At 36.7% G+C, this 26,847-nt stretch overlaps 1 protein-coding gene across 9 annotated transcripts; it reads left to right on the forward strand.

Moving 5' to 3' along the window:
- Positions 1 to 677: 677 nt before the first annotated feature.
- Positions 678 to 22,445, forward strand: LOC120016643 (transcription factor IIIB 70 kDa subunit). 9 transcript variants are annotated; one of them, XR_005472015.1, is made up of 23 exons: positions 678 to 835; positions 1,014 to 1,088; positions 1,212 to 1,302; positions 1,490 to 1,585; positions 1,704 to 1,785; positions 2,958 to 3,033; positions 3,276 to 3,367; positions 3,465 to 3,541; positions 4,081 to 4,137; positions 4,254 to 4,366; positions 5,319 to 5,410; positions 5,513 to 5,599; positions 7,194 to 7,274; positions 8,721 to 8,870; positions 8,980 to 9,126; positions 15,405 to 15,474; positions 15,589 to 15,707; positions 17,426 to 17,506; positions 17,813 to 17,950; positions 19,551 to 19,640; positions 19,779 to 19,895; positions 20,407 to 20,460; positions 22,024 to 22,119. XR_005472015.1 is itself a non-coding variant. In XM_038869503.1 (22 exons), the coding sequence occupies exons 4-22, from the start codon at positions 1,521 to 1,523 to the stop codon at positions 22,252 to 22,254; spliced, it is 1,902 nt and encodes a 633-aa protein (XP_038725431.1). In that variant the 5' UTR covers positions 679 to 835; positions 1,014 to 1,088; positions 1,212 to 1,302; positions 1,490 to 1,520; the 3' UTR covers positions 22,255 to 22,445. The 9 variants fall into 9 exon arrangements, 7 of the variants coding, with proteins under 7 accessions (XP_038725437.1, XP_038725431.1, XP_038725434.1 ...); XR_005472016.1 differs by lacking the exon at positions 22,024 to 22,119 and having other exon boundaries at positions 19,784 to 19,895; positions 20,407 to 20,462; XM_038869503.1 differs by lacking the exon at positions 19,779 to 19,895 and having other exon boundaries at positions 679 to 835; positions 22,024 to 22,445.
- Positions 22,446 to 26,847: the final 4,402 nt, after the last annotated feature.

The raw sequence follows: 26,847 nt of genomic DNA on the forward strand, positions 1-26,847 counted from the left end.
ATTTTTATTTAATAATTAATTATATTTTATATTGCACTAAGATTTTTGAATTATTAATTCGTTAACATTAAAATTAATTGATCTTGTGTTAAAAAAGAGAAAAGAAAAAGTGGAGCCCCGCTTATATGTTATTTATTAGGGCTATTAAAAATCGAACCAAACTGAAAATCGAATAGAAAACCAAATGGTATTTTTTAATTTGGTTCGGTTTATCGATTTACGATTTGAAGTTTTAGATATATTCGGTTTTTGATTATGGTTTGGTTCGAAAATTATAAAACCAAAATTATTTTTACATATATATTTATTATACATATATGTGTTATGTAGTTAATGTTAATATGTTATAATATCTACGTTTATTTAATTAGTGTAAAGTTAAACATTTAGTGTTTAATGTTTTATATATAATTATAATATAATCAATATTACTTAATAAAATTACAATATAATTGGATCTGGGAAATAATTTTCCTATTATATCGATTTAAACCGAAAATTGAAATTGAAATTTATGGTTCGGTTTAATCCAATTTATATATGTTATTCGGTCTGGTTCGGTTTGGCTAAATATGAAACCGAAAAATTTCGGTTTGATAAAAACCGAACTGAACCGACCGGCTTCCACCCTTTCTCAGTGAATAAGAAGAATTTATAGAGTAAAAAAAAAAGTCAAGTAAACCCACAACGCTTCTCCAAAATTAATTCTCTGTCGGCGAGCCCACCATAAACCCATCGGCTCCTGTAGAAGCAACCGGAGTCTGCGTCTCTCGGTTGCTTTGAATCCATTAAAACAAGGCGGTGGACTTGTTCGCATATCCGTCTTGAATCAAAGGTAAACAATACACAATTCCCCACTGTAATTTTCTTGTCGTCGGGCAGCTATCGGAGACGAACGAATCTGCTAGAGGTGCTCTTAATAAGTTTAAAAAGAACAGGGATTATACACTCACTGCACGTAATAAAGGTAGTTTCCCCGGGTTTACGAAGACGTGTCTTCTCTTCCATTACAGGGCCTTCTCTGTTGAGGTCGGCGCTGGACGAAACTGGCGTTCCCAATTTTGCTGATCATAATCTCTTATAAGCAGGTTCTTTCTCTGATTATCTGATATTCATACTTTCTGTACAATAATTATTACTAGGATTTTTTAGGATTAGGGTTCTTTTTTATTTTTCCGAACATGTATTTGAGGGAAAGTTTATTTGATTAGGACTCCATGGGCCATTGTCAAGTGGCAGCAAAATTACTGCTATAGATTCCTGAAATCAGAGAGACCGTACTAACTCCCAAGTTCGCGTGAGGTCAGCCGCACTCGATTATATTGTCTTCTCCAAGTTCACCGTTTTGTAAAACCCTGACTGGTTTCCTTGGGCCTAACCCTTCCACCGAGCCCTCATCTCTTTCTTGTTCAGTCTCCAGTACATGACTGTTTCTTCATATGTTTACTGTTACTCAAAATTTTCTACTTTGTCTGTGTTTGTTGTCTAGATTTATCCCTAAATTATTATCTTAAAGGAGAATGTCGACGTGGTGCTCCAATTGCTCAAAAACAGTTCGGGGTGAACGATATGATGGCGGCCCCTTGTGAGTATTATTTTGTTGATGGTGTTTCAATTATTGTTAAGTTTCCTTTTCATTGGTGTTTGGAGATGCTTCTTTCGTCTTTTTATTTTTATTTTTTTGTACAACTCTTATTTCTTAGGTGCTGCACTGTGTGTGGGAAGGTGTTGGAAGATACGAATTTTTCATCGGAAGTCACATTCACCAAAGACTCGTATGGGCAGGTAAGATACTGAGTGTATTATAAGAGTTTTTTTTTCCTTTGTAAATGGGTTTTTATGAATGAATTATGTACCTTTTAGATGATATTTGCTCTGAGTTTTGTCCCTAAGCATCTAGAGGCATCAGTTGGTCTAGCACACACACTCCGTAAGGGTACCCATTTAATTTTTACCCCATTGAACTTGTTAGTTTCCTTTGGCGTCATTTTATATATGAAGGAAGTAACTATGTTTGCAAAATTTATTGGGTGGAGCTCATTTTTTAGTCTTCCCTTTGTGTTGGTACCTAAAATCTGAACAAGGGTATTGAATTGGATTGGAAATAGCTGATTTGAGCTGAACTTTTTAAATATTGGGGCTAAGCTTCATCTGGCTGAAGCTTATCAAAATAGCAACGTAAGAATTTCTAGATTGAGCTTGGAAGCAAGCTGATAGTTTGTCCATTCCATGATAATGTGCAAATTCCCGTGAATATGTCTATCAAAATCGGAATTTATGAAGCATTTCATCAAGCAAGTGGTGGGCACCCAAGAAACTAGAAAATTTGAGTAGGTGATATGAGAGAAGAGAGGCCAAAAAAGACACTGATGCAAGTGAATAAGGAAAGGAATGTACTCTTTAGGGTTTTTAGTGAGTGTGACTTTACATTAGAACAAATGGCATTATCCATATATCAGATTACAACTAAAGTTTCTTACGCATTCATGTAGCCAACCCTCAATGTTCTGGATAGGGCTTTGATGATGGCGAACAAAGGTGAAATGAAGATGCTGTAGTTTACTATTCAGTAAACATACTAGAAATTGTTGCTCATGTTGTATTAATCTTTTTTTCTCTCCAAATCTGCAGTTGTAGAGTGATTTCTGTACATGGTGAGTTAGTATTGTGAATGCCTTCTGTAAGCTAGTTTGTGGAGGTCGCAATGAAAACTCCTCATTTCCTAATTACCGCATTGCATATTTAGGATTGTGAGACAAGTATGTGATACATTGGGCTTGGACATTATTATATTGTTGGTTCCCCGTTACAACAACTTATTTTCAATTCCTAATGCCATAAATTGCTGAATATATGCATTTCCTTAAAAAATGTAACCATGTTATACTGATTGGGTTTTTGAGAAACATATTTCATCTTCCTTTCTTTTGTTTTCTCACTTATTTATTTGATTGCAGAGTCGAGCTGTTGGCAATGTCATTAGGAGTGTTGAAAGTGATGGTTCAGCTTCACGCCAAATGTTATTGGAGAGAGGTATGCTTAAACACTTAATTTATGGGTTTTTTTTTTTTTCTCTTCACCATATGCACAATTGTCTAGCAAATTGATGTAGTTATATTCCACATCCATGATAAACATTTTTGACTACTTGTGAGGTTATATTAATACGGCCGAGATTGGTGACATTATATGTCCATTGATATCACTGACAAAAATGTTTGTTTGATCTTTTGGTTGATGAGTAGTTGTTTTGGTTTCATCTTTTTTTGCTACAGCTAGGAATGATATAAGAATTCTGAGTAATAATTTAGAGATGGATGACTACGCCTATGCGGATGTTATTGAAATGGCTTGGAGATTTTATACGGTATGTTTCTACCATCTGAGAACTTTTTGCTATCAGATATATTTTTTTCCTCTATAAATTTGTTAAATCTTTTTTTTTTTGAATGCAAAAAAAAAAGATGGCCGTTGAGAGGAATTTTACTAGGGGCCGCAGAACAAATCAAGTACAGGCTGCTTGTCTTTATATTGCATGTCGGTAAGGATTTCTAATTGTTTCAATGTTTTTATATGTAACTTTAACCGATGGCCATGGACACATGTCTCAATCTTAGACAAGTAGTACGATGATATGGTCCATTTGTGACTGTTTTATTCTTTGCATGTAAGATAGGGAAGCGTAAATGTAAGAAGTAATGTTTTACTTTCAACCTAAAGTGTAAACAACTTAGATGCATAATGAGAAGAAAAGGTGATGAAATTTTGTTCACTCGTGTTAATCTTTCACACCTTTTGGTTTAGTATTAATGGGGAAAGGAGATGGGCACTCTATTGAACTGAGTGTCATGTGATAGCAGTGATGGGATTGCTTACTTTGCTCTAGGATAAATATAAAAATATGTTGATATCCGAGTTAGTATTCTCTCTCTCTCTCTCTCTCTCTCTCTCTCTCCCCCTCTTCCCTTGTATTCATATTTCCATGGATATATATCTGTTTGCATACGAACTTGTGAATGCATATTTTATTTCTGAATCTAGTTCTAAGGTTACGAACTAATCTCACACCTGTTTTTGCAGGCAAAAAAGAAAGCCATATTTGCTTATTGATTTTTCTAATGAATTGCAGATAAATATGTGAGGATGCCTTCTTTTTGTTTTTTTTTAATAGAGTGGGAGCCTTCCCCCAATAAATTTGATTTTCGTTCAGCATTTTCATCTAAGCTTATCATTGTTTTCTTCCTGTTCTTTAGTTATGTGCTGGGTGCTGTATTTTTGGAGCTCTGTAAAGTGCTGTACCTTGTACATCCCTCTATTTTCCTCAACTTGGTCGATCCTTCCATATTCATTGAAAAATTTACACAGAGTAAGTTTCATCACTACTTTGATGTTGACTAGCTGTAGTCCTCATATATATTGTTTTATATGTCAGTGAATAGCTAGGTTTTGTTGTCAAGCTTATCAACAGTCTTGGGACTCTGGGAGTAATAAAATGCTATTATACACACTATTCAGGAAAAAACACACACCAATGCTACTATAGATTAATTTTTAAGTCTATTGAGATTAAGAGTTGTTGACATTACAGAATTAAGAGGTGAATTAAGCAATTGTTTTTTTTTTTTTTTGAATTAGCTGTTGGTCAAGGGCAATAAGTGGTTTAATGGTTGCTGCTTTAGATGCTGGGAACTCTAATTTCAGAACACTGTTTTTTTATCCTTTCGTGAAAATAACTGAGATTAAATCATTAGCTCTTTGATAGTTTGGATGTTGAGATTGAAAATTTTAAGGTCTCTGAAGGGTGAAATTGATCTACAAGTTCTTCAACTTATTGACAATTGTACCAGTAATAAATAATAATACTTTATTAAATGTGCAAAATAGGATAGGTGCTACTCTGGTACATAAGAATTATACAAGAAGGGCCCTCATATCATACCTTTTATATTATGAGTGATTTTGTGCAATCCGCCTTTTCTTTTGAAATGCAAGCTTTAATGTAACACCAAATATTTCTTTGAAGTCATATATACGGTAATTTCTAGCTTATAGATCTGGACTTTGGTAAGTTTTCTTTTATTGTTAATGTGTACAACCTTCTTGGTGAAGTTGACACTATTTTATTTCTGATTCATTCTCTCTTTTATCTTTTACCCTGGATGAGCTATTTCATTTTTTTTCTTCATTCTCTGTAGTCGCATTTCCTTTATTTACTTTGGTTTTGTATTGTCGTGCTGTGACTTGCATAGGCTTAATGTGCACTTATCTTATAGATACATAATTCAAGTAGGAAGAAAGTTCACCAATATGCTTTCCAGGTTTGCTTGGTAAGGAGGATAGGAAAAGGAATGTTGAGGTTGCTAAAACTGCAGAGAGTATTATGGCTAGCATGAAACGGGATTGGATTACAGTATGTCATCCTTTATCTATAATTTGGTTGAAGCAGCCTGGTTATTAGGCACAGTTTTTACTTTTCTGAGTTGAAATTTTGCTGATGTTGTGGTGCTTACAGACAGGGAGAAAACCCAGTGGGCTATGTGGTGCAGCACTGTACATATCCGCCCTTTCACATGGTATCAAGTGTTTGAAGTCAGACATTGTAAGTTCTTCACACCTCTTGTGGCTCTGTATGAGAAGTTGGTCATTTAATAGGTGTAAATATCATGTTTGTGCCCTGGTCCTGAAGAGTTGTGTTAGTTCTATCCTAGCAAGTTCGATAAGTGTTATTTTCTGACAGCACCGTTTGGCAGTGCTCAAGTGCCTTGGTTAAGTGGTATTTGAATTTGGTTGTGAGAGTTTATATAATTTTTGATATCAACGTTCTTCTGGGCTTTTGATTATTTCCTTCTGTTGAGTTTTGGTAACATTGGACGCAATTGACTCGAGAGTTAAAGCTTTTTGTGAAGTGCTTAGGATTGTAGTATTTTGTTGGTTCTATAGGCTCTTATTCTTATACTTGCTAAATGCATGTGAATGAATTATTGGATAAGGTAGTTATGAGTTTGTTACCTTTTTGATAACTGCATGTTTCTTGTTTCTTAAAATCTGGCTTAATGGCTGCATGCGTTTAAAGAGTTTTTTTTTTTGCCTGTCCCCAGATGAACCAGAAATTTTGGCAGTTGATTTGATTGGTGCGTCTGGAAAGTTTCCTTAATCCGTATGCAATTATTTTTAGAAATTAAGCCGTGGATCTTAATTCTCAATACATTAGATTAGTATTGGATAAAACGTCTTGTCCTTAAAGATTTTTATTTAATCTTAGTCAGCTCTTTGCAGCCTCGGGTATCGTGATTACTTCCTCAGCTGAATAACTTCCATCTGCATTTGAATTTTTGATTGCTGTTATAAATTAGAATTCTCAATCACAACATAGCTCCTTGTTTGAGTATGTCTAGAGTGCTATATTAGAAATTCCTTCTCTACTATCCTTTTTCTTACCCTCCAGTGTCTTGATCTACACAGTATTGTGGGTCCTCAACTCCTCATGCTTTATGTCTTTTTATTTCCTCTCTTCCTACTCTCCAGAAAATTTTCCTGGTTGGTTTCTCTCTGTCTCTTTCCCTGAAAGAAAGAATAGATGGATGATATGATTTCAAACAGATTCAAAAATATGACATAATTTATTTTTTGTTTTCATTTGATTCAAAATCGAAATTTAGGGATCATGTAGGCACTGTTGATGAATTATCAAGCAGTGTCAATTTTGCTTCTTGTTATAATGTTTGCTATAGTCACAGTTATCCTCATTTCTGCTCCTTTTGCGGGCTAAACATAAATATTGGCTTCTTCAGGAAAAAATCATGCCCAAAGATGACGTGGGAGCAGAAGGAAATTTTTTTATCCTTATTTCACAACTGTGGGTTAGAGACATGACATAAATTGCCAGGAGCATCTCAAAGAGATGGACACATGAGATAATGCGCATTAAAATTTTTGTGTGAAGTCTGACTCAAGTGGTGGTTTATGCTTTGCATATAACTATATGTGACATTAAATTAGAGTGTAAAGAAATTGTTTATGATTGTCATCTAAGAAGATTGTATTGTTTCTGTATGTGCTAGCTTTTGAGTTTGTACCTTTTTGTACAACATTTGATACCTTTATTTTTGTCCCCTTGCACAGTTCCCTGCCTTAACCTGTAAACAAATGATTTAGAATATGTAACACCTGGCATTTAATGTAATGATTAACAGGTCAGAACTATGCATATCTGTGAAGCGACACTGATGAAGCGTTTAGATGAATTTGAAAACACAGAGTCTGGAAACTTAACGGTATGTTTCTTGCGAGATTACTTTTTAGAAAGCACGACTGTTTCAGACATGAATATAAATGCAATGTGTCAGAAGAATAAGAGTTATAGGTGGTCTTTTACCGTAAATCTCTCTATTCTCTTAGGTACTGATGTAGGACAACAAGTGGGGGTTTGATACTATCAACCAGAATTATAATGAGGGTTTTTCAGCTAAATTTAGGGAGGAATAGTTGGAATTTTGGTGATACTTGAATGGTTGCAGCCACCAAGGGGTTACTGGGATGTTGATAGAAATCTAAATTCTTAGCTAGCCAGCACTATGCAATATTTTCCGGGCAGGAGACTTGGATCTGATGAGGGAGTGGCAGAGGATAAGAATTAATACTCAGTTCCCTGTCTAAGTCCAGCAGACTGGCAACTAAAGATTGGAATTAGGGCCCCAACTTTCAGCCTCTAAGCAAAAATTCATAGATGAAGAATCATTTTAGTGCCTGGTTGCTTCATTTTCTATCCTGATCTTAGTTGCATCTTGGTACTACTATCTTGGAGTGCGTTGTGTATGGTTCAGCAGACATCATCTCACCACCCTGAAACTTTTTTTTAGGGATATTTACTGAAAAATTAATTAATTTCTCATTTATTATATAGCAAAATTAAAGTGAAAAACAAAAACATCACGGAATGCATGGAATCTCTGTACTTACAAAAAAAATTATACTTCAAAATGAATGCAGTTACAATATTTCGACGAATAAATTGAATAAGTAACAATCTTTGTTAGTTTCTTAGTATAGTCAATGAAATACATTGAATATGGAACCCCTTTGTCAGCTTCTTATTGGATGATGCATAAATGAAGACAAGCAAAATTGAAAAAAAAAAAAGAGGTTATGGGGGCAATATAGTATATATATGGGGAAATCCTTGTTTTTCATATACCTATTGTACTAGAATTCTCGGGCCGAGTGGGGGCACATGCCCCTACTGGGCCCATGGTAGATCCGCCCCTGATTCTAGTTGACTATTTTCATTCGAAGTAACCTTCTATAAACTTTCCATCAATTGAATGACACGTGGCACGTCAGACAGAGTCAGTAAGCACCATAATAATTCTGATTTTTTGATGAATACAAGACCTTGGAATTTTTATTCAAAGATTTAAGCGCATGTCTGTTTAACATTAAAAACCAGTTCTCATAGCTAGCAAAGTGACTTGACTTTTAATTATTTTGAAAGTACTGTAGAAATTTCATCATTTCGAAAGTACTGTATATATTTCTTACTGTCGTTCTTTGATTTGTGCCCTTTCTTTGCCCAATATAATTCCTGAGCATTCTACTATGTTGATGAATTAAAAAACCAATAATCATGACATGTCCAGTTGATGTTGTACGGATGTATCTATTCTGCATTTTATATTCCTTTTGACGTATCTTGGAAATTGTAAATCATCTTATATGACTAGATTGAGGAGTTCATGGAAAAGGCTTATGAGCTTCGAGAAAGTGCTTCAACCAAGCTACCGAATGTTGCACCTGATTTAAAGGAGGTGCTTTGTCCACATAAGAAGAGTCAACCTTTTGCTTGCCAGCTTTGTAAAAGCTGTTACGATGAAGTGAGTTCTTACCTCCTTCTCTTGCCATTTTTTTCTTGGTGATTTAGCATTGAACAATAGTTTTTATCATTATCATTCTTAATTACCATTGGAATTTTAATTGGTGCAGTTCATGAAAGTTTCAGGAGGACTTGATGGGGGAGTAGACCCTCCAGCTTTCCAGCGTGCTGAGAGGGAGAGAATGGCCATAGCACAAATGGAGAAAGAATCTGTAGAAAGTGAACCAACTCCTGAGGGGCTAGTCAACAGTGAACAAGTAAATATACAGAATACTTCATAAGTTTTAGTTTCCATCTTCCTTTCCCTGCTAGTTTTATAGTTCTTGACTTGTTAATTTTATGTGCAATTGGTTGTTACGATTGGTGGAGTAAATGGTAAGAGGAAGTTTTTATTTTCTACAAAATGCTGACCCACCTTTTGAAAGTGGCAGTTTCTTCGGGGGTTAAAGAAGAGACCTCAGTGTCAGATGAATTTAATGGGGTAGAGTGAGCTTTCTACCCATAGGTATGATGCTATTTAGGGGAGCTTTCAGAAGTTGATGGGGATGCTAGTGGAATTACTGATTGAAGGACAGACGTATATCATTCAAACAAATATACAACTATGCTTCATGGAAATATTTACTATGTCAGGTTAAATCAAGAGATTTGGAGGGCATTCAACTTTAATTCTTATGGGGAAGCTCTACTGAAGAGAGGAAATTTTATTTATGGAGATAGGATACTGTAGAATATAACTGGTGCAAATAAGAGGTTTCATTGTGTTCTATCATTTTCCATAATGAAATGAAATTGCAACTCCAAAATGGGCAAGTTTGGGTTTCGGGTCTTTTTTTTGCAAGTGGAGCTTGGATGTTTGAGGATGAAAAGAATAGCTTATAGAGGAAAGTAATTCCTGCTAAATGCTAAGTCATCTAGTATTATGGTTGGATTTCTAAGGGAAGGAAACAAGTTTACTAGAGGGTTGTTTAGAACACAGTGTGGAGACTGGAAAGAATGGGTGTTAGTCTATATATTTTTTAGTTCGTGGCAACAATGGGTGTACTGAAATTTCAGAAGGTTGGATCTGAATTTTTTTTTTTTTTTCTCCCTACAGATTGATTGCAAATTTTGATGGTGAAGATTATAGAATACCGTAAGATCCTCTTAAATGAGGTTGGGCCATGAGTTGAGGTGGGGGAAGGGGGATGGGTGCAAAGGAAAAATGATTTTTCGTGGAAAGATGAACAATCATGGAAAGTTACAACTAAAGTTGCTCTGGTTCTACTTTAATGCAAAGTGGATGTAGGATTGAATCAGTTAGTTCACAATGTGAGGAACCTCAAAAATTTTATTTTTATGTCAAAGGATTCACATCCTACAAGTACTAAAACTGCAACCCTAATAAGAGCAAATTACCTAAAATTATAAAACAGAACTTAAGTAAAATCCTCCAAATCAAGTAAGTAATCAAAATGTCAAGAAAGAAAAAAAAATCCCTAATTTGACGATAATCTTTATCAGCTGCCCAAAATGAAACATCTAATAATAAAAAATCTATTAAATCTTATATATGTATATATGTATATGTAGAGAGAGAGAGAGAGAGAGGGAGAGCTTCATGGAACATCCTAACCACTGATGATTGCCAAAGAAGAGTGATTACTGATTGTAATAGATGTTTAGGGGAGTCATGAATATAGTTATTTTCAATTATAGAGGAGTAACAGATCTTTGAGTCCAGCACCTCATATAATTGTGTCAAGCGAGTGGTGGCCTGGTTGGTGGAACTGAAATATTACTTGAAAATTGAAAGAAGGAGAAAGCCGATGAAAATAATGCAAGGGTCATATGTTCGATATTGTTGGATAATTCAAGGGGGTGCAACCCAAACTGATTACAAGGAGGAAAGATTTATATGATCAAATATATTCCCTGCAGAAGACAGAAGAATTGAATAATTTGTGTTGTATATTCATGTTGTGAGGTTGTACATTATATAGTTACATTGAAAGCCCTAAATTAGGGAAACTAAATCAATCAAATCAACCTAATTCTAGGAAACTAAATCAAAGTAATTAAAGGGAATATTTACAACCCATAATTACAAGAAACGTAATATTCTCTCATAATTCCAACACTCCCCCTCAAGCTGGTGCGAAGAGATTGACGAGACCCAGCTTGACAAGAGATGACTTAAGTAAAGAAGGACCTATTGGTTTAGTAAACATGTCCGCAGTCTGAGCCGATGAAGGAACAAACCTAGGAGTGATAATGCCAGACCGAACTTTTTCCCGAATGAAATGGATGTCAACTTCTATATGCTTAGTTCTTTCATGAAGAACTGAGTCGGATGATAGCATGATGGCAGACTTGTTATCACAGAATAAAGAGGACGAGTCTGTTACAGAAATACCCAATTCAGTGAGGAGAGAACGAAGCCACATGATTTCGCATGTACCTTGAGCCATAGCACGATATTCAGATTCAGCTGATGATCGAGAAACAACTGCTTGCTTCTTACTTTTCCATGAGATAAGATGATTACCCCGGAAAGTACAGAAGCCAGAGGTAGAACGCCTATCACTTATGGAACCCGCATAATCAGCATCAGTGTAGCCCGAGAGATAAGATGGTATATAGCATGAGAGACTAGATGGTGGACTTGACATCTCTCCAGAAGCATAGAATAATCCGAGACCAGGGCAAGATTTGAGATAACTGAGAATATGATAAACAGCATCCAAATGGGAAGTACGTGGAGAATGCATGTACTGACTAACAACACTAACAGCAAACGTGATATCTGGTCTTGTGTTTGTCAAATAAATAAGACGTCCCACAAGACGCTGATACATTGATGGATCTGATAAACAATCTCTTGAGTCTGGTGATAGCTTGAGGTTAGGAATCATAGGAGTAGAGGCAGGTTTACAACCAAGCATACCCGTATCCTGCAGAAGATCAAGAACATATTTCCGCTGGGATAAAAATATGCCACGGCGAGAACGAGCAACCTCAATGCCAAGAAAATATCGGAGGGGACCTAAATCCTTAGTATCAAAGGATTTTCGCAGATCATCCTTTACCTGAACAATACCTGGGGAGTCATCTCCAGTAATAAGGATATCATCAACATAGACTGAGATAATAATGCACTTGCCCTGAGACTGGCGACGAATGAAACATGTGTGATCCGAGTGACACTGAACAAACCCCATAGCAAGCACAACTTCACTGAAGCGGCCGAACCATGCCCGAGGAGACTGCTTAAGGCCATAAAGAGATTTCCGGAGACGACATACTTTCCCCGAATACTCCCCCTGGCCGTGAAAACCTGGTGGAGGATCCATGTAGATAGTTTCGGAAAGGTCCCCATTGAGGAACGCATTTTTAACATCCATCTGATGGAGAGGCCAAGAGTATGTAGCAGCAAGAGAAACAAGGAGACGAACTGTAGTAAGTTTCGCAACTGGAGCAAACGTGGCTCCAAAGTCTTTGCCGGGAATCTGAGTGAATCCTTTGGCCACAAGACGAGCCTTATAGCGATCAACCGAACCATTAGCCTGATACTTGATAGTGAACACCCACTTACAACCAACAGTGCTCTCACCAGAAGGAAGATCAACAAGGTCCCAAGTATGATTACGTTGTAGGGCATCCATCTCTGCTTCCATGGCAGAGACCCACTTAGGATTCTGGAGAGCGGAGTGGACAGATCGAGGGATCAAATCGGAGTCAATCTTGCCAAGAAAGGTCTTATAGGAATCTGAAAAACAATGATAAGACAAATACTTGGCAATGGGATGGTCAGTACTACTCGTAAATCCAAAACGGGAAGGGGGATGACGATCACGAGTGGGGTAACGAGGAACAGAAACAGGAGAAAGGGAAGTACCTGATTCCGGAGAAGACGTTGGCGGAGGGGCAGGAGCAGACGGGCGCCGAGTATAGACCTGATCAAAGGGAACGAGAGATGGTGCACTAGGAGTAGATGATGAGTCAGGAGAAGGTGAAGGAGAGGAAGACTCGGGTAACAAAATCGGTCGTGGAGGTGATGATTGATCTGGGATGGTGAGAGAAGGCTCCACGGCCGGTTCTGATATAAGAGGGCTACCTGAGAAAAAAGGAATAGCCTCCAAAAAAGTAACATCCAAAGAGTGATAAAAGCGACGAGAAACGGGATCATAACATCGATAACCTTTAGACATGGAAGAATACCCGGTAAAAACACAACGAATGGCTTTATCATCAAGTTTGGTACGGGAGGGACTACGATTTTGAACATAACAGGTACAACCAAACACACGAGGAAGAAGAGAAAACAGAGTAGTACCTGGCCGAAGGACATGAAGGGGTGTTGCACCCTGAAGTGCCCGACTCGGAGTACGATTGATAAGGTACATGGCAGTAAGAACAGCTAAGTGCCAGAAAGTTTTGGGGACATTCATACCTCGAAGAAGACATCGAACGACAGACATGATGTGACGGTTCTTGCGTTCCGCGACACCATTTTGTTCAGGTGTGTAGGGGCACGTGAGCTGTTGAAGGATCCCATTTTGAGCAAGTTGAGTGCGAAACTCATTGGTGAGATATTCACCGCCATTGTCAGACCGAATGGCACGAACAACAGTATTGTATTGAGTTTTAACCATGTGAAGAAAATTAGTGAAATGATCAAAGACTTCAGATTTGTTTTTCATAAGATAAACCCAAGTACATCGAGTGTAGTCATCAATAAAGGTAACATAATAACGATGTTGAGAAAAAGCAGTAGTGGGAGATGGTCCCCAGACATCAGAGTGAACAAGGTCAAATGCAGCGGGAGAATGACGCATGCGAGGAATATAAGAAGTGCGTGTATGTTTGGACAATTCACAAACCTCACAATGAAATTTAAAATTTTTGCACGCTTTATTCAAAGGCGGAAAAAGCGAACATAGATATTGAAAGTTCGCATGGCCTAGACGAGCATGCCACAAATCTACAGTAGCAAGGGAAAAAATAGAGGAAGATAAAGTAGAAGGATCTAGAACCGATAGTGTGGAAGCTTGAAGACTAGACGATGAGACATCAGATGAAGGTGGGTCACCAAAATAGTAGAGGCCGTCATGCTCAAACCCCCTGCCAAAAATCTTCTTCGAAGTCAGGTCCTGTAAAAAACAACGGTCAGATAAGAAGACAACAGCACAATTCAGGTGCTTGGCAAGGCGATTGACAGAGAGAAGATTACATGTAAATTTAGGAACATAATAAACTGAAGGAAGAGTAATATCCGAAGACAAACGGGCACTGCCCTGACTACGAATTGGGAGAGAAGTACCATCAGCAATACAGACAGATTGGTTGATAGGAGTAACAAAAGAGGTGAAGGTGGAAAGCTCACCAGTCATGTGGTTGTTAGCCCCAGAATCCAAAATCCAAGTGGGATTCCCTGACTTACCATGGAAAGCAGTAGGAGTACCTGTAGCGATAACAGCTAATGACTGTAGCTGAGCAATCTGGGACTGGAGTTGAGCAATCTGGGACTGGAGCTGGCTCAAATCTGGTGAAAGATGACTATAATCCATCTCGGCAAAAATAAATTACCGCAGTACAAGCCAAGAAATCGCAAAATTTTATCCAAAGTTAGGCAGTAGTCGAATCAATTCGTGAAATAATCACGACTGGCAGAGATACGCCAAGACAGAGATTTACCAAAGATAACCCAACAAAGATACTTGCAACACTCACTAAGAGAAGCTGATAGACACGCGCGACGAGAGACAGGTGCGCGCAGAGACAGATACACACAAATATGTTTGAGATAGATGTGTGCGAAAAGAGACAGGTGCGAACAGAGTCACGCTTGAGATAAAGAGCTGCCGAAGCCAATGAAAAACAAAAGAGATACGTGCTGCCAGAAAAAGCCGAGAAAACTGCCCGTGAACAGTACTCGTGAACAGTACCGTGAACAGTCGATGAACAGTGCCGGTGAACAGTCTGAATAGCACCGATGAACAGTGCCGGTGAGCAGTCTGAATAGCACCGATACCAAGAAGAATTGAATAATTTGTGTTGTATATTCATGTTGTGAGGTTGTACATTATATAGTTACATTGAAAGCCCTAAATTAGGGAAACTAAATCAATCAAATCAACCTAATTCTAGGAAACTAAATCAAAGTAATTAAAGAGAATATTTACAACCCATAATTACAAGAAACGTAATATTCTCTCATAATTCCAACAAAGACAAACACCAAAACTTAGGGCAATCAGACCAGCTATCTGAAAAAGTATCAATGGAGTATTCTTTGTTGTGCATGGCTCAGTAACTTCTCAATAAAGGTTCAATTATCATTTGAAAAGATGGATTTGTTCCCCCTCTGTTTTTCCATATGCAGACATCATCTCATGTTTTCTACTTGTGTTTTCCTGACAGAGATTGCATTACTTTTCATATTGATATTTTGTTGAGTGTTGCCTGTTTCTTAATAAATATTTGTATCCAAAACATTTTATCATGTACTTGCGTAATAGTCTACTTTGAGTTTAAACTAACTTCTTCTTGGTAGATTGAGAAAGAGCCTAACATCCCACATACGAGCAAGCCTGAAAAGTTATTCTCAGAGTCTAAGATGGCTGGCAAGTTGCTATTTTCCCTCTTTTTTATAAGTGCTATTTTTCTTCTTGAAAAAGATACTATATCATTAGTTGTTCTGCATGTGGTACTGCATCTTATAAAATGAAATTATGCAGGGGATGTTCCCAAGGCAGGAGCTACTCATGACCTTGGTAGTAATATGCTAGATGAAGTTGATGGCGGTGCAGAATCATGTGATGAATCAGACAACTTTTCTGATATTGATGATGTTGAGGTGCACAATCAATTCATATTCATTTTTCTTGGTTGTTTTAAACATGGCATTGCGTGTTGCAGTTTTCTGGCATGATAGTGTGTTTACTTCCCAAAATGAATCCAGCACGGTAATCCTGTATTGGGTGGCACTGGCAACTGATTTTCTAGACTTTGATTTCTCTATTTATTTAAAAATTTAGCCTAAGCGACACCGCAGGTCGCTGGTTCTTTGTAGGAAGCGTTTTCTCCTTTTCCGAGACATGTTGTAAGTAGTTGAGCAATCAATCAAGAAGCGCTTGCTGCAGTTGCTTAGGCAACTACTGTCATACTCTAGTTTCAAATTTAATATTGAATTCAAGTTTTGGTTAGTCTTGAGGGTGGCTGCAGTTTTTTGGTATAGTCAAGGATTGTTGTTCCTGTTAGGGACCATGTGAAATAACTGAAATTGAGTGAAGAGAAATGACCGTGGAGTTACTAAAATGTGTTAGGCTGCAGGGAACTCCAAAGGGAGATAGTGATAGACAAGCTAAACTAGGTTCCCCTTGTTATAACAGTAAATCCTCAAAAGATTGTCATAGCACTGTAAACTTGCCAAGCTTAAAATTTGGTTAGAACAAGCGATATTTTTTCTAAGAACATATAGATTTCCCTTTCCTTATTTCTTTTTTTCTCTTCTTCAATTTAATTAGAAGGTAATATTTTCATAACAATGTTAATATTTTGCTTGTTCAGTGAAAGAATATAAAAATGATAGGTATGAATTTTTCTTCAATTTTAAAAGTGAAGAAATATCTTGCAAAATGTTCCCCTCCTGTCCTTTTTTTTGTTTTACCATGCTCAGCTTCTCTTTCGTGCCCCTGAATGAATATTTTTTTTCTATTAAAAAAAGTTTCACCATCACCATAACCACTAAATATCACACTACTTTTACTCTTGGTTTGTGCCGCCATAACGACAAGAATCATCTTATGGTCCATTTTTTATTACGTCATTTTTTTCGTAGGATTATCGCCACAAACTATCAGTACAATAATAATCTTACAATATATACGGAACTGGCACTGTTAAGCAATGGGTGATTCACATACCAACAGACATTTTCACATTTGAAGCTCGATTATAATAGCTGAAAAATAAAGTAATATTAGGCACTTCTTGCGAATTTTTATGACTACTTAAAAATGATTTCTAGTAATCATGATCGAGGGAGAACATGTCCGTTGTGTGATAGTATCATGTCCTGATTTGATACTTGAAGGATTAGGAAAAGAAAAGAGGAAAAAATGTAATAAATTTCAAGGATGATGTCATAACATATGATTAATGGTTTAAAACCAATCAATCTAGCCAAGCTTGCCGGCTGGTCTGGTAGGATTTGATATGAGCAGCATCCCTCGATTTTTTTTTCTCCTTTCATATGGTTATTGCAAAGAATGAAAGTGTGACAATTTCCCTTTCAAATTGGTTGTCGTTGATGATAGACGTCTCAGCGGCCATTGCAGTGCCTAGTCAGCCGTTTTCTGCCTGGGTTTTACATTGATTATTCTTTTAAATTGGTTGTTATTGATATACAAATTTTGATGGCCGATGTAGCTAGGGATTATGCTCATTTGTTGCCTTGTTTGTCTATTTTTACAGTGGAACTTTATTCTTCATTTATCTGCCGACAGTACATGCACGTTCACAGACACACATATGCACATATAACCATTACTGAAAATATGATTACTGGTATAGGTTGATGGTTATCTCCACAATGAGGAGGAGAAGCAATACAAAAAGATTATTTGGGAAGAAATGAACCGGGAGTATCTTGAGGTGAGATGTCTACAACTTTTTAATTTAATATTGACGTTAATCGTTAGTTATTTATAATAATCTGACATTCTGTTCAAAAGAAAATTATTATATCCAGGTATGGCACGTAAATCGAGCTAATAGTCTCTGTGGAAAATGGCATATTTTGTTATTAATTTGTTCTTTTGGGTGGAGAGGGCAGGGTTAAATTCTTGATAGGGTGATGTTCCCTGAAAAGTTCATCTTTGTCTATCTTAAAAGTTCTAAATATCTGTTGCAGTGTTCTTGTCTTCTTGTTAATGGTTCGTCAATTGGAAATATTTGCAGGAGCAAGCAGCAAAAGAAGCCGCCGCAGCTGTCGCTAAGCAGGCTTATGATGCCAATATAGGGAACTGCCCAGAAGGCCTACAAGCTGCACGGGATTTTGCTGCGGCAACCGAAGCAGCCGTACAGAAATCACGAAAGGTTATTTTCTTAACATTTATCTATCTATTGAACATTGATGGTTTTCTTTCATAATATCATCCCTAAGACACTCCTTATGTCGAATGAATTGATAAAATAGCCTTTTGGATTGTGCAAGTAGACATGGGTAAAGCTTTAGACATAGTTTACCACCAAAAGATGCTGTCACCATTCTTTGTGCGAAAAGTTATCTATTGGCGCCAAAAATAGTCTTAAACCTAAATTCTGTTGATTCACTATTGAGTATTTTTGTTTAACTTATAAAGAGTGAATTTTCACTCCAGCAGCTATTTCAAGGCTATAAATTATTACTTTTAAAATGATTAAGCATATTTCAGGTACATAAAATAAGGCTAAGGCTTGAATAGTTTCCTTGAAATAAAAATCGGAGATGGACCCTTTGGCTATTTTCTGGTATTTATGCAAAGAAAGGAGAACTCTTGAAAATAGGGATTCCTCTGTTGATGATTTTTGTGATGATATATTTACTACAAATTTTTTTGATGCTTTTATTTTTGCAAATCTTCTTGTGCAACTCGTGTGCACGTTTTGAATAAAATTTGCTTAGATGCCTTGAAGAAAGATGCAAGCACATAATATTAGTGAAATATTTGCATCATGTCTTACAATCATATCTTGATGATTGGAAAAATACTTTAAATTGTCTAGGGATGCCCTCAGGTAGATTCAGTCCTTGTTGGTTGTCTATATTTCGAATATGATTAAATTGTATTCTGTTGTAGGATTTTAGTATTTGTCCCTTAGGGCCAAAATTGAGTTAATTTTTCATTTAGTAGATATAGCTCCCAGCTTCTGTAATTTCCTAGGCATTTCTACGTCTTCTTTGTTTTCTTTGTACTTCTATCATTTTCTCAATATCAATATATGAAAATGGTACTTTGTTTTATTAAAAATTTAGCTCAAAAGGTCCGCTTGACATCTACAGAACTACTTGGAAGTTTAGATAATTCTTGATATCTAGCTAGCAAGTAGACTATGCCTTCAACGTAGAAACATGAAAGTAGCATTGGTAAAAGCTATTTGACAACTTTCATGTGGAAGAAGGGAAAGGAACCTTTGAGTAAGATCATTTGAACATACACTTCCATCGTAATTGTGAATCCCGATTACTTTGGAGACAAATGCATTGCCTTCCCCAAACAAGATGAATATTAACCTCATACACGAGCTCAAACCTGATTGTATTAACCTGCAGAGGTTTGAGTTTTCTTGAAGCCTTCTTCTGTGACGTGATACTGCTGATAAAACAAAACAGCCACTTTAATGCTTAATGAAAGCTTTGCTTGGAATCTGAATATCTGATACTCGAAATAGAAGAGCAGCTCATAAAGCATGGATGTCTCTGTAATACATAATTTTCCTCTTTGGTATTTTGTGTACTGTTACAAAAGTGTATAATGATGCTTTAATTTGGTATGAGTTTGAAGGTGTCTGTGTGCGTTCCATCTCTCTCATACAGCTTAGTTTGTATATTTATAATGCGGGGAAGAAAAAAGGAAAGGAAAGAGGTTATGTTGGTCCACAGATTTTCAAATCTATAAATTGAAATATATGTTCCCTTTTTTTCACCTTTTGGCAGGAGAAGCAACAGCGGCGGGCCACTGAAGCGAAAAATTCTTTGCCAGCTCAATCTGCTGCAGAAGCTACCCACCAAATGCTGATTAAGAAGGTATTGAAAAATTGTTTAAATAGCATGTAATTTTCACGGTAATTCCATGTAGGGCACGATGGAAAAGTTCATGGCTCTGGATAGCACGTTTCCCAATCTTTGATTTAGATTTTTTTGGGACGGTAACTCTTGTTCTAGAGTAGTTATTTTCAAAGGTCAAGATTGGTACTTAGGAGGGTCAAGCCAATGGCAAAGGATGAGGCCTTTGTTCCTCTCTTTAAGATGATTCTGGGAAAGCTGATGTAGATGACGCTGGTGCGTTTTTTCTCCGTTTCCTCTTCTATTTTCATTTTCTTGTCCTTTGAAGGACATGGTTAGAATCAAGAAACTTAAGATAGACATTTGTATAGCACAATATGATCCCATCATTAATACAATTACGATACACATACTGCTGGGTCTGATGGACTTCTAGATTTCAAATAAATACCAGTTAAAAAGTCCAGATATTGCCCGTCATTCACAGCTTTAACATCAAATTGCTTCCCTCCATGCTTCCATCCATTCTTGGTGGTTATGCTTTGAAACAAATCATATAGATCTCCAGTCACACAACAAACACTATGTGGTCTTGTTCTTAGAGGTATTTATAATTTATTTTTTAATAGTTTATTTATTATATAAAAAACTTAGGATACGGTGTGAAAATTCAAGTCAATACTAAAAAACTAGAACATCAGTATGTCTGCAATACATTATACAACTATGTTTTCTGAGTTTTTATATTCCAAAACCGAACGATAAATATCTTTATGTTTGTCTGCAGAGGCTGAGCTCAAAAATCAACTATGATGTATTGGAGAAACTTTTTGACGAACCAGTATGTCTCTTCAGCTTCTTACATGCTTAACTATTTATCTGTTTCAAGTTGTAAAGTCATCTCATATTTGAGGCATTATTTGACAAATAAAATAGTATATATTTCACACATGCGGACACTTGTACGTGCATATGTACACACAAGGTATTCGGTGGTATCGATTTATTTGCGGTAACCCCCAACATCCCTGGAGATTCTAGATTAAGATTTTGCATGATAATCAGTATTTTACTATTTTGGTTAGAAACCTAAGAACAATTTGAATTTGTCCTTGAGTTAAGAAAACCATAGAGGTGCGTACATAGGAGGCACAAAAATAAGGGGAACAAATAGAATCTTGCAAATATGGATGGTTGACAGACGGAAATAAAAACAGAGCCACCAAACCTGGGAATTCATCTCACATGAGAGAGAGTATATATTTCATTTATCTGAAGGGTGTTGATCTGGCATGAATTACTTGTGCTGCTTTTGCTTATTATGTTAAAAAAAAATTGTGAAAAATAAGCAGAAACATGTAAAAATAAGTAATGCAAGCCTAACCATCAGACAACCAGGTTATGATGTGAACTGCCAGCTCACCTTACCATTAGATTATTCCCATATAATTGCATGCTGGCTGCTACAGTCATTAAAATCAAATCAGCTTCTTAAATCACATCATTGAACCAATTTTTTTGTGAAAATTCCTTGCGCATGCATCAGAAGGATGTTGTGGGGTAGCATGAGAAATGGGAAGCTGCTTTGACCAATTAACCGGTCTTTCTTCTGTCCCATTTGTCTGACTCCGCTAGGAACATTTTTCAACATAATTTTGAAAGGGTTTGGGGAGAAACTTGTGCATTACTTTTAGGGATCTGGCCCTTTTTAAGAGCAATTTCTGGAGAAGGTTTGGCTGCTTCTAGAAGTTCCAAGTGTCTTACATGCGCTACGTGCATATAATTTTACAGAAGATGGATGCTTTTGGTGGGAGCAATTCCCTTTTATTTTGCAGCTTTTGGCTCCAGTGCTGTGAGTTGGACAACATTTGTGGAAAAAAACTACCTTTTTCTTGTTTTTCGGTGAAATTTTTGAAATACTGGTGATTATTGCAAATTGCCTGCTGCTGTAGCAGACCAATTTTGGCTTCTAAATAATTTGCATAAGCATTTTGTTTCATTCACACTTGACCAAACTTAGTAATATGGTATGTAATTTTTACTCGGCATATTTATTTACAAATATAAGGTGATGCTCTATTCCTTTAATAAAGTATGTTCATTTTGATTGGATTTTATTGTGATATGCAATTGATGAAATATTCTCCTTGGTTAAATGTGAAAAAAAGGGTGGGAAAATCTTGACGACTTGGTACTTGACCATGAGTTGCAGACCAGAACTACTATTTTCTTTGAAGTCAGAATTCACTAGCTTTGGAAGCATCAAAAATATTGAGTTTTGTGACATTTTGGTTTTAAGATTACCATTGCGACTCTTTAGCTTATAAGGTCCATAAATTGAATGACTGTTTCATTTTTTACTGTGGGTGGTGATTCACTTATTCTGTTCTTTTTTTCCTTGTAGGCTGCTCAGCAGAACCCCAAGAAATCCAGAAGTGAATCACATCTCAACAATGATGGAAAGTTGTCCAATATTGATAACAAAGCGAGAGAGTCGGAGGGAGGGAACAAGGATGATGACTTGATGCTTGAAGATGAATATGACTATCAGGAGGATGAATATGACGTTAATAATGATTACAATTACGATAACATATACGAAGGTGAGGATAATGATGACAATGGTTATGATTAACAACTGTTCAACACCTGTTATTAAAACATCATCCGCTATCTCTTCTTTAGATCTTAATGTATTTATAAATTGGCGGAATATTCCAGTTTTGATCACATTTCATGTTCTCATTTATTGGTCTTATTTGTTCAAGTTGTGGTTCATACTTTAAACTAAAGCTTAATCATTATTCTATATCATCCTTTTCTTTAGATCCTACTATCTTTCTGATTCATGACACTCTTCTTTGGAGGTAAAAATTGCCAATATATTCTGCTATGTTGTGCCAGTGGCTTCTCAATGAAATCAGAATTACATACCCTTTTTTATGTTGTAAAATGTGGACTCTGCTGAGGCTGTTTTAGTGTGTTCTGTTACGTGAAGGGTATTGATTGTGTTAATAGCCGAGAATTTTTCTAGTTTTGTATATCAAATGTTTCTTTACAGGTATATTGAAGTCTGATTCAGAGTTGGATTTAGCATCTTTATCTTTATATGTTTGAGTTAGGTTGGTATGACAAATGAGCCATTGGTTGAGTGGCAATGACTTTACATGTCCCTTATTAAGGTCATGAGTTCTAGTCTCACCTCCTCTGAATATTTTTAAGGAGGTGCGTGGGCTTGATTTGTGCCTCCTGCGTGGGGTCTGCTTGGGCTTAGTCTGTCCCTGCGTGGGCTTGATTTGTGCCTCCTGTGTGGGCTCTGTTTAGAGCAAAATGTAATGTGATGCAACTTTTGTCAAGATTGTGCAGTTCCTGATCAGTTTGTTTCAATACTATCTGTGTATGGTGTCTCAAAAAGAGGTTTTGGGGCAAATGATGCAATTACCGGACTAATTAGTTATCTCTCCGAACTGAGAGCTTACTATGCTTGAGGTAGTGAGCTTGATTTGTGCCTCCTGTGTGGGCTCTGTTTAGAGCAAAATGTAATGTGATGCAACTTTTGTCAAGATTGTGCAGTTCCTGATCAGTTTGTTTCAATACTATCTGTGTATGGTGTCTCAAAAAGAGGTTTTGGGGCAAATGATGCAATTACCGGACTAATTAGTTATCTCTCCGAACTGAGAGCTTACTATGCTTGAGGTAGTGAGGGAGAACTAACTAGTTAGGATATTTATTTGTGGAACCATGATTTCGTGAGCTTGTTCTACTCCTGGGCTCTTACCTACATGGCTTTGATTCAATTTTACTTGTTATCAACATCAGCATGGTGCAAATTGATGACTCAAAATTTATGCCCACTGAATTGTTTAAAGAAATATATTGCCTGAGAAACCCAGAAAAGGAAAAGCAAGATGGTTGAGTGAGTGGGGGTTCTTGGCAGACAAGTATCATGAGCTGACAAAGCATCCACAATGACACATTTTGAAATTATCAAAACACCCACTAACTATTCAGAACAAATGTCATAACAAGAAGGAATTCTTTGATATTCAATATTCGAAATCCATATCTAAATCTCTTGCTATAAAAACAATGTAATCATCGATGACACTACGATAAAACAATGCAATGACTTTATCTAAGTCCAAACTTTTTCTAACTTTTGTAAATACTTATTCATCAACCCAGCAATCAAAAGCAGACAAAGTATATGTGGACATAGAAAAGTCCTTAATATATCCATTTGAATAGGACAATCCATGATTCATTGTATGAGCAATTGTGATTATTAATATTGTCTAATCAACACAACATATAACAGAATAATGTGGTACATATGATTCTTTTTTATTTAGGTTTTAGTACAAGTTATTATGTGTCATACCCACCCACCCACAAACCAGAATCCACAACCATTGTTGTCTACCTACCCACCATTTGATGGCATATTGTGGAGCAGCCAGGCCTTCCTGCAAACCTAATATAATCCACCCAAGCAGATAAATCAAGAATGCATCAAAGTGGAACTTATAGTACAAGAAGTTGTTTTCATAATATGTGAGTGCACCATCTTAAATCACAAGAATCAATTATTGTTCGCACCAAACTTAAATAAAACCTCAACAGCTAACACAGCCTGAGTATATATTCTAGAGAATCCAATACGTTATGTGTGTGTGTATATATATATATATATATATATATATATTTCCAATACGTTGTGTATAGTATATATATAAGTTTTAACTTTAAGGGGACGTTGGAGACAGACGGGAACAGCACAAAGAAACTTCTTTTGGCATTTATATACATATATATTTATGTGAGGATAGGATTGCAGAGATTATTTCAACATGGTGGCCATAATTAGATTATTATGTCGACCATAAATGCAACACATGTGGCAATATATATGATCACAAATATTTCATGAACGTAGCTAGCTCGATATTGGCTGGGTAAAGTCTGTGAGAAATGAATATGAAATACACATATCAAGAACTGGTGGTCTCAATGTCATGTTCTGGTTCTTGATAAGCCTCTCTAATGATGTTGTTTGGGTTTATGGTTGGGGGGCTGGGGGTATATATAAGGTGATGGAGTCAACTTGGAAATTAGTCTGTTTTAATGATGCAAATTCTGACTTACCATATTGACACCGTGGTTAGAGAGTTAATCAAGATACTTTTGAAAAGAGTAGGCAATCCAAGTACTGAAAATATTTTACGTATTAATTAGCAAATACTTGAGTTATCTAATTAAATTAGTTCATCTTGTATAGCTTTAGGTAAAAGCTCATGATTCCGATGTTTCAACTAGCTTTATGTACCAAAAGTGTGAACCATGTTAAATTATGTTGGATCCAAAGAGAAATCAACATCATTGTAGCATAACCACGTTATATATGTGAAGCACTTTGGCAATGTTAGGTCTACATCAAGTACCAAAGCAAATTGTGTGTATATATATATATATGAAAAGGCATAGCAATGAATAATATGGTATTGATCAGAAATGTCCTCATGTGAATTAAAAGTGTGAATCAATTTTATGAATTCATTTTTCAACCATAAATACGTTGTGTCCTACAATAAATGTGTAGCTTCCACTTTTATTAAGTTTTATTATAATTATTAAATGTTGTATTCAGACTTTTGATTCACATTGAAGATTTTTGTGTAGTTGGAAACTCATAAATCTCTAGCTAGTTGACTTTCACATAAAGGTTGGCAGAAATCATGATTACCAATATCTAGAGCTCATGCCCTTAGTTTTGTATTCTTTTGATGTTCAATTGACACTGAAATCTAAACCACCCACCTTCTAAGGTGGACACACACACTCTCTCTCTCTCATCTCTTCCATCACATTTCACATTTGTCCTTTTTATTTTCTTGTTTTTGTTTTTTTAATTTATTTTCATGGTTATTGGATGTGTCATCACCCTCCCACGTTAATAGTGTTTCTCTACTTAATTAACAAACATTAGCAAAACAAACCACGATCTGCAAATTCATGATGAACACGTAGTGATGCTTATTAACTAATTATTGATCGTGACATTTGATGGCATGCAAAATCGAATCGGGTTCTTGACAACTCAATTAATCGGCTGCTTGGTTTTGCTGGCATATCAGATGGTCAAGTTAGAGATCATGATGTAAGTATGTAACTATTATGTTCCTACAAAAGAAAAGGCGTTAGCTTTGGGGTCCTCGAGGCCGGTTATACCTCAGGGGGACACTCTAATGTTCAAGTTACCTCAATTAGTAGTAAGACTATTGAGATTGCGCGATACTTTGAGCTCTTGGTTTAGCCAGTAAAAAAAAGTGAAACAGTGTGATTTACCTAAGTAGAGATCATCTTTTATATGAATATGGAATAACTTATTATTGCATGTGAAATACCCGATGGTGAATCCTCTCTTAATTCCCTACTTGTCCGGTAAGGATTACATCTCGGTAGCCCTAGGTGTTTTAATCACCTGGGGTTCCCAAAATTATGCTTGTAAAGTACTAAGGAGTCGTAGCCGAGGTGACACCCTGATATATATGTTGAGATATTCCTCAGTCCGATCGGTTGCTCTCATGTTAATGGAATGACACGTGTCAGTATCTTATTGGATGGGTAGTTGATACAGTTATGTCAGTTCATAAGACAATTAAACCGCCTTTGGTAACCTCTTGTTGTAACTGCTCCTGTGTTAGGAAAAACTGCTTCCGGATAAGGTTTGTTTGGGAGCTGCCAATCTTCTAGAACTGTACATACGGAGTGTAGTTATTTGCTCCACAAATACCCCCAACCTTTTATTTACCTAAATAATTTTAGGATAAATTTAAAGGCTTTTTCATGTTTATCAGGAAGTAGTTTCCCAGTTGGCTAGGAGAGGGGACCGGGGTCCTGTCCTCTTATCGGATCCCCTAGCCGGACCCTAGCTCCCTTGAGGAATTGGGGGGTTCAGCCCCCTTCAGGAGCTCCTACTCCAGAGGGAGCAAGAATCCAACCCCCGAGGGGGCTAAGGGTCCGATTCTCTTGCCAAACCCCAGTGGGGTTCGGCCCCAGAGTGAGGTTCGGCCCCAGCGTGGGGTTCGGCCCCCTTCGGAAGCTCCTCTCGAGCACATTTTTTATGGGACTTGTTAAGAGACTTCTTCCAGTGGCCTTCATTTGCTTATCCTCTCCCAAATCCAAGAATTATATGCGGAGAGACCGACGGTCGAAATTCCCTAGCTCT

Source organism: Tripterygium wilfordii, chromosome 15 (assembly GCF_013401445.1).
Source record: "Tripterygium wilfordii isolate XIE 37 chromosome 15, ASM1340144v1, whole genome shotgun sequence".
NCBI classification, from domain to species: domain Eukaryota; kingdom Viridiplantae; phylum Streptophyta; class Magnoliopsida; order Celastrales; family Celastraceae; genus Tripterygium; species Tripterygium wilfordii.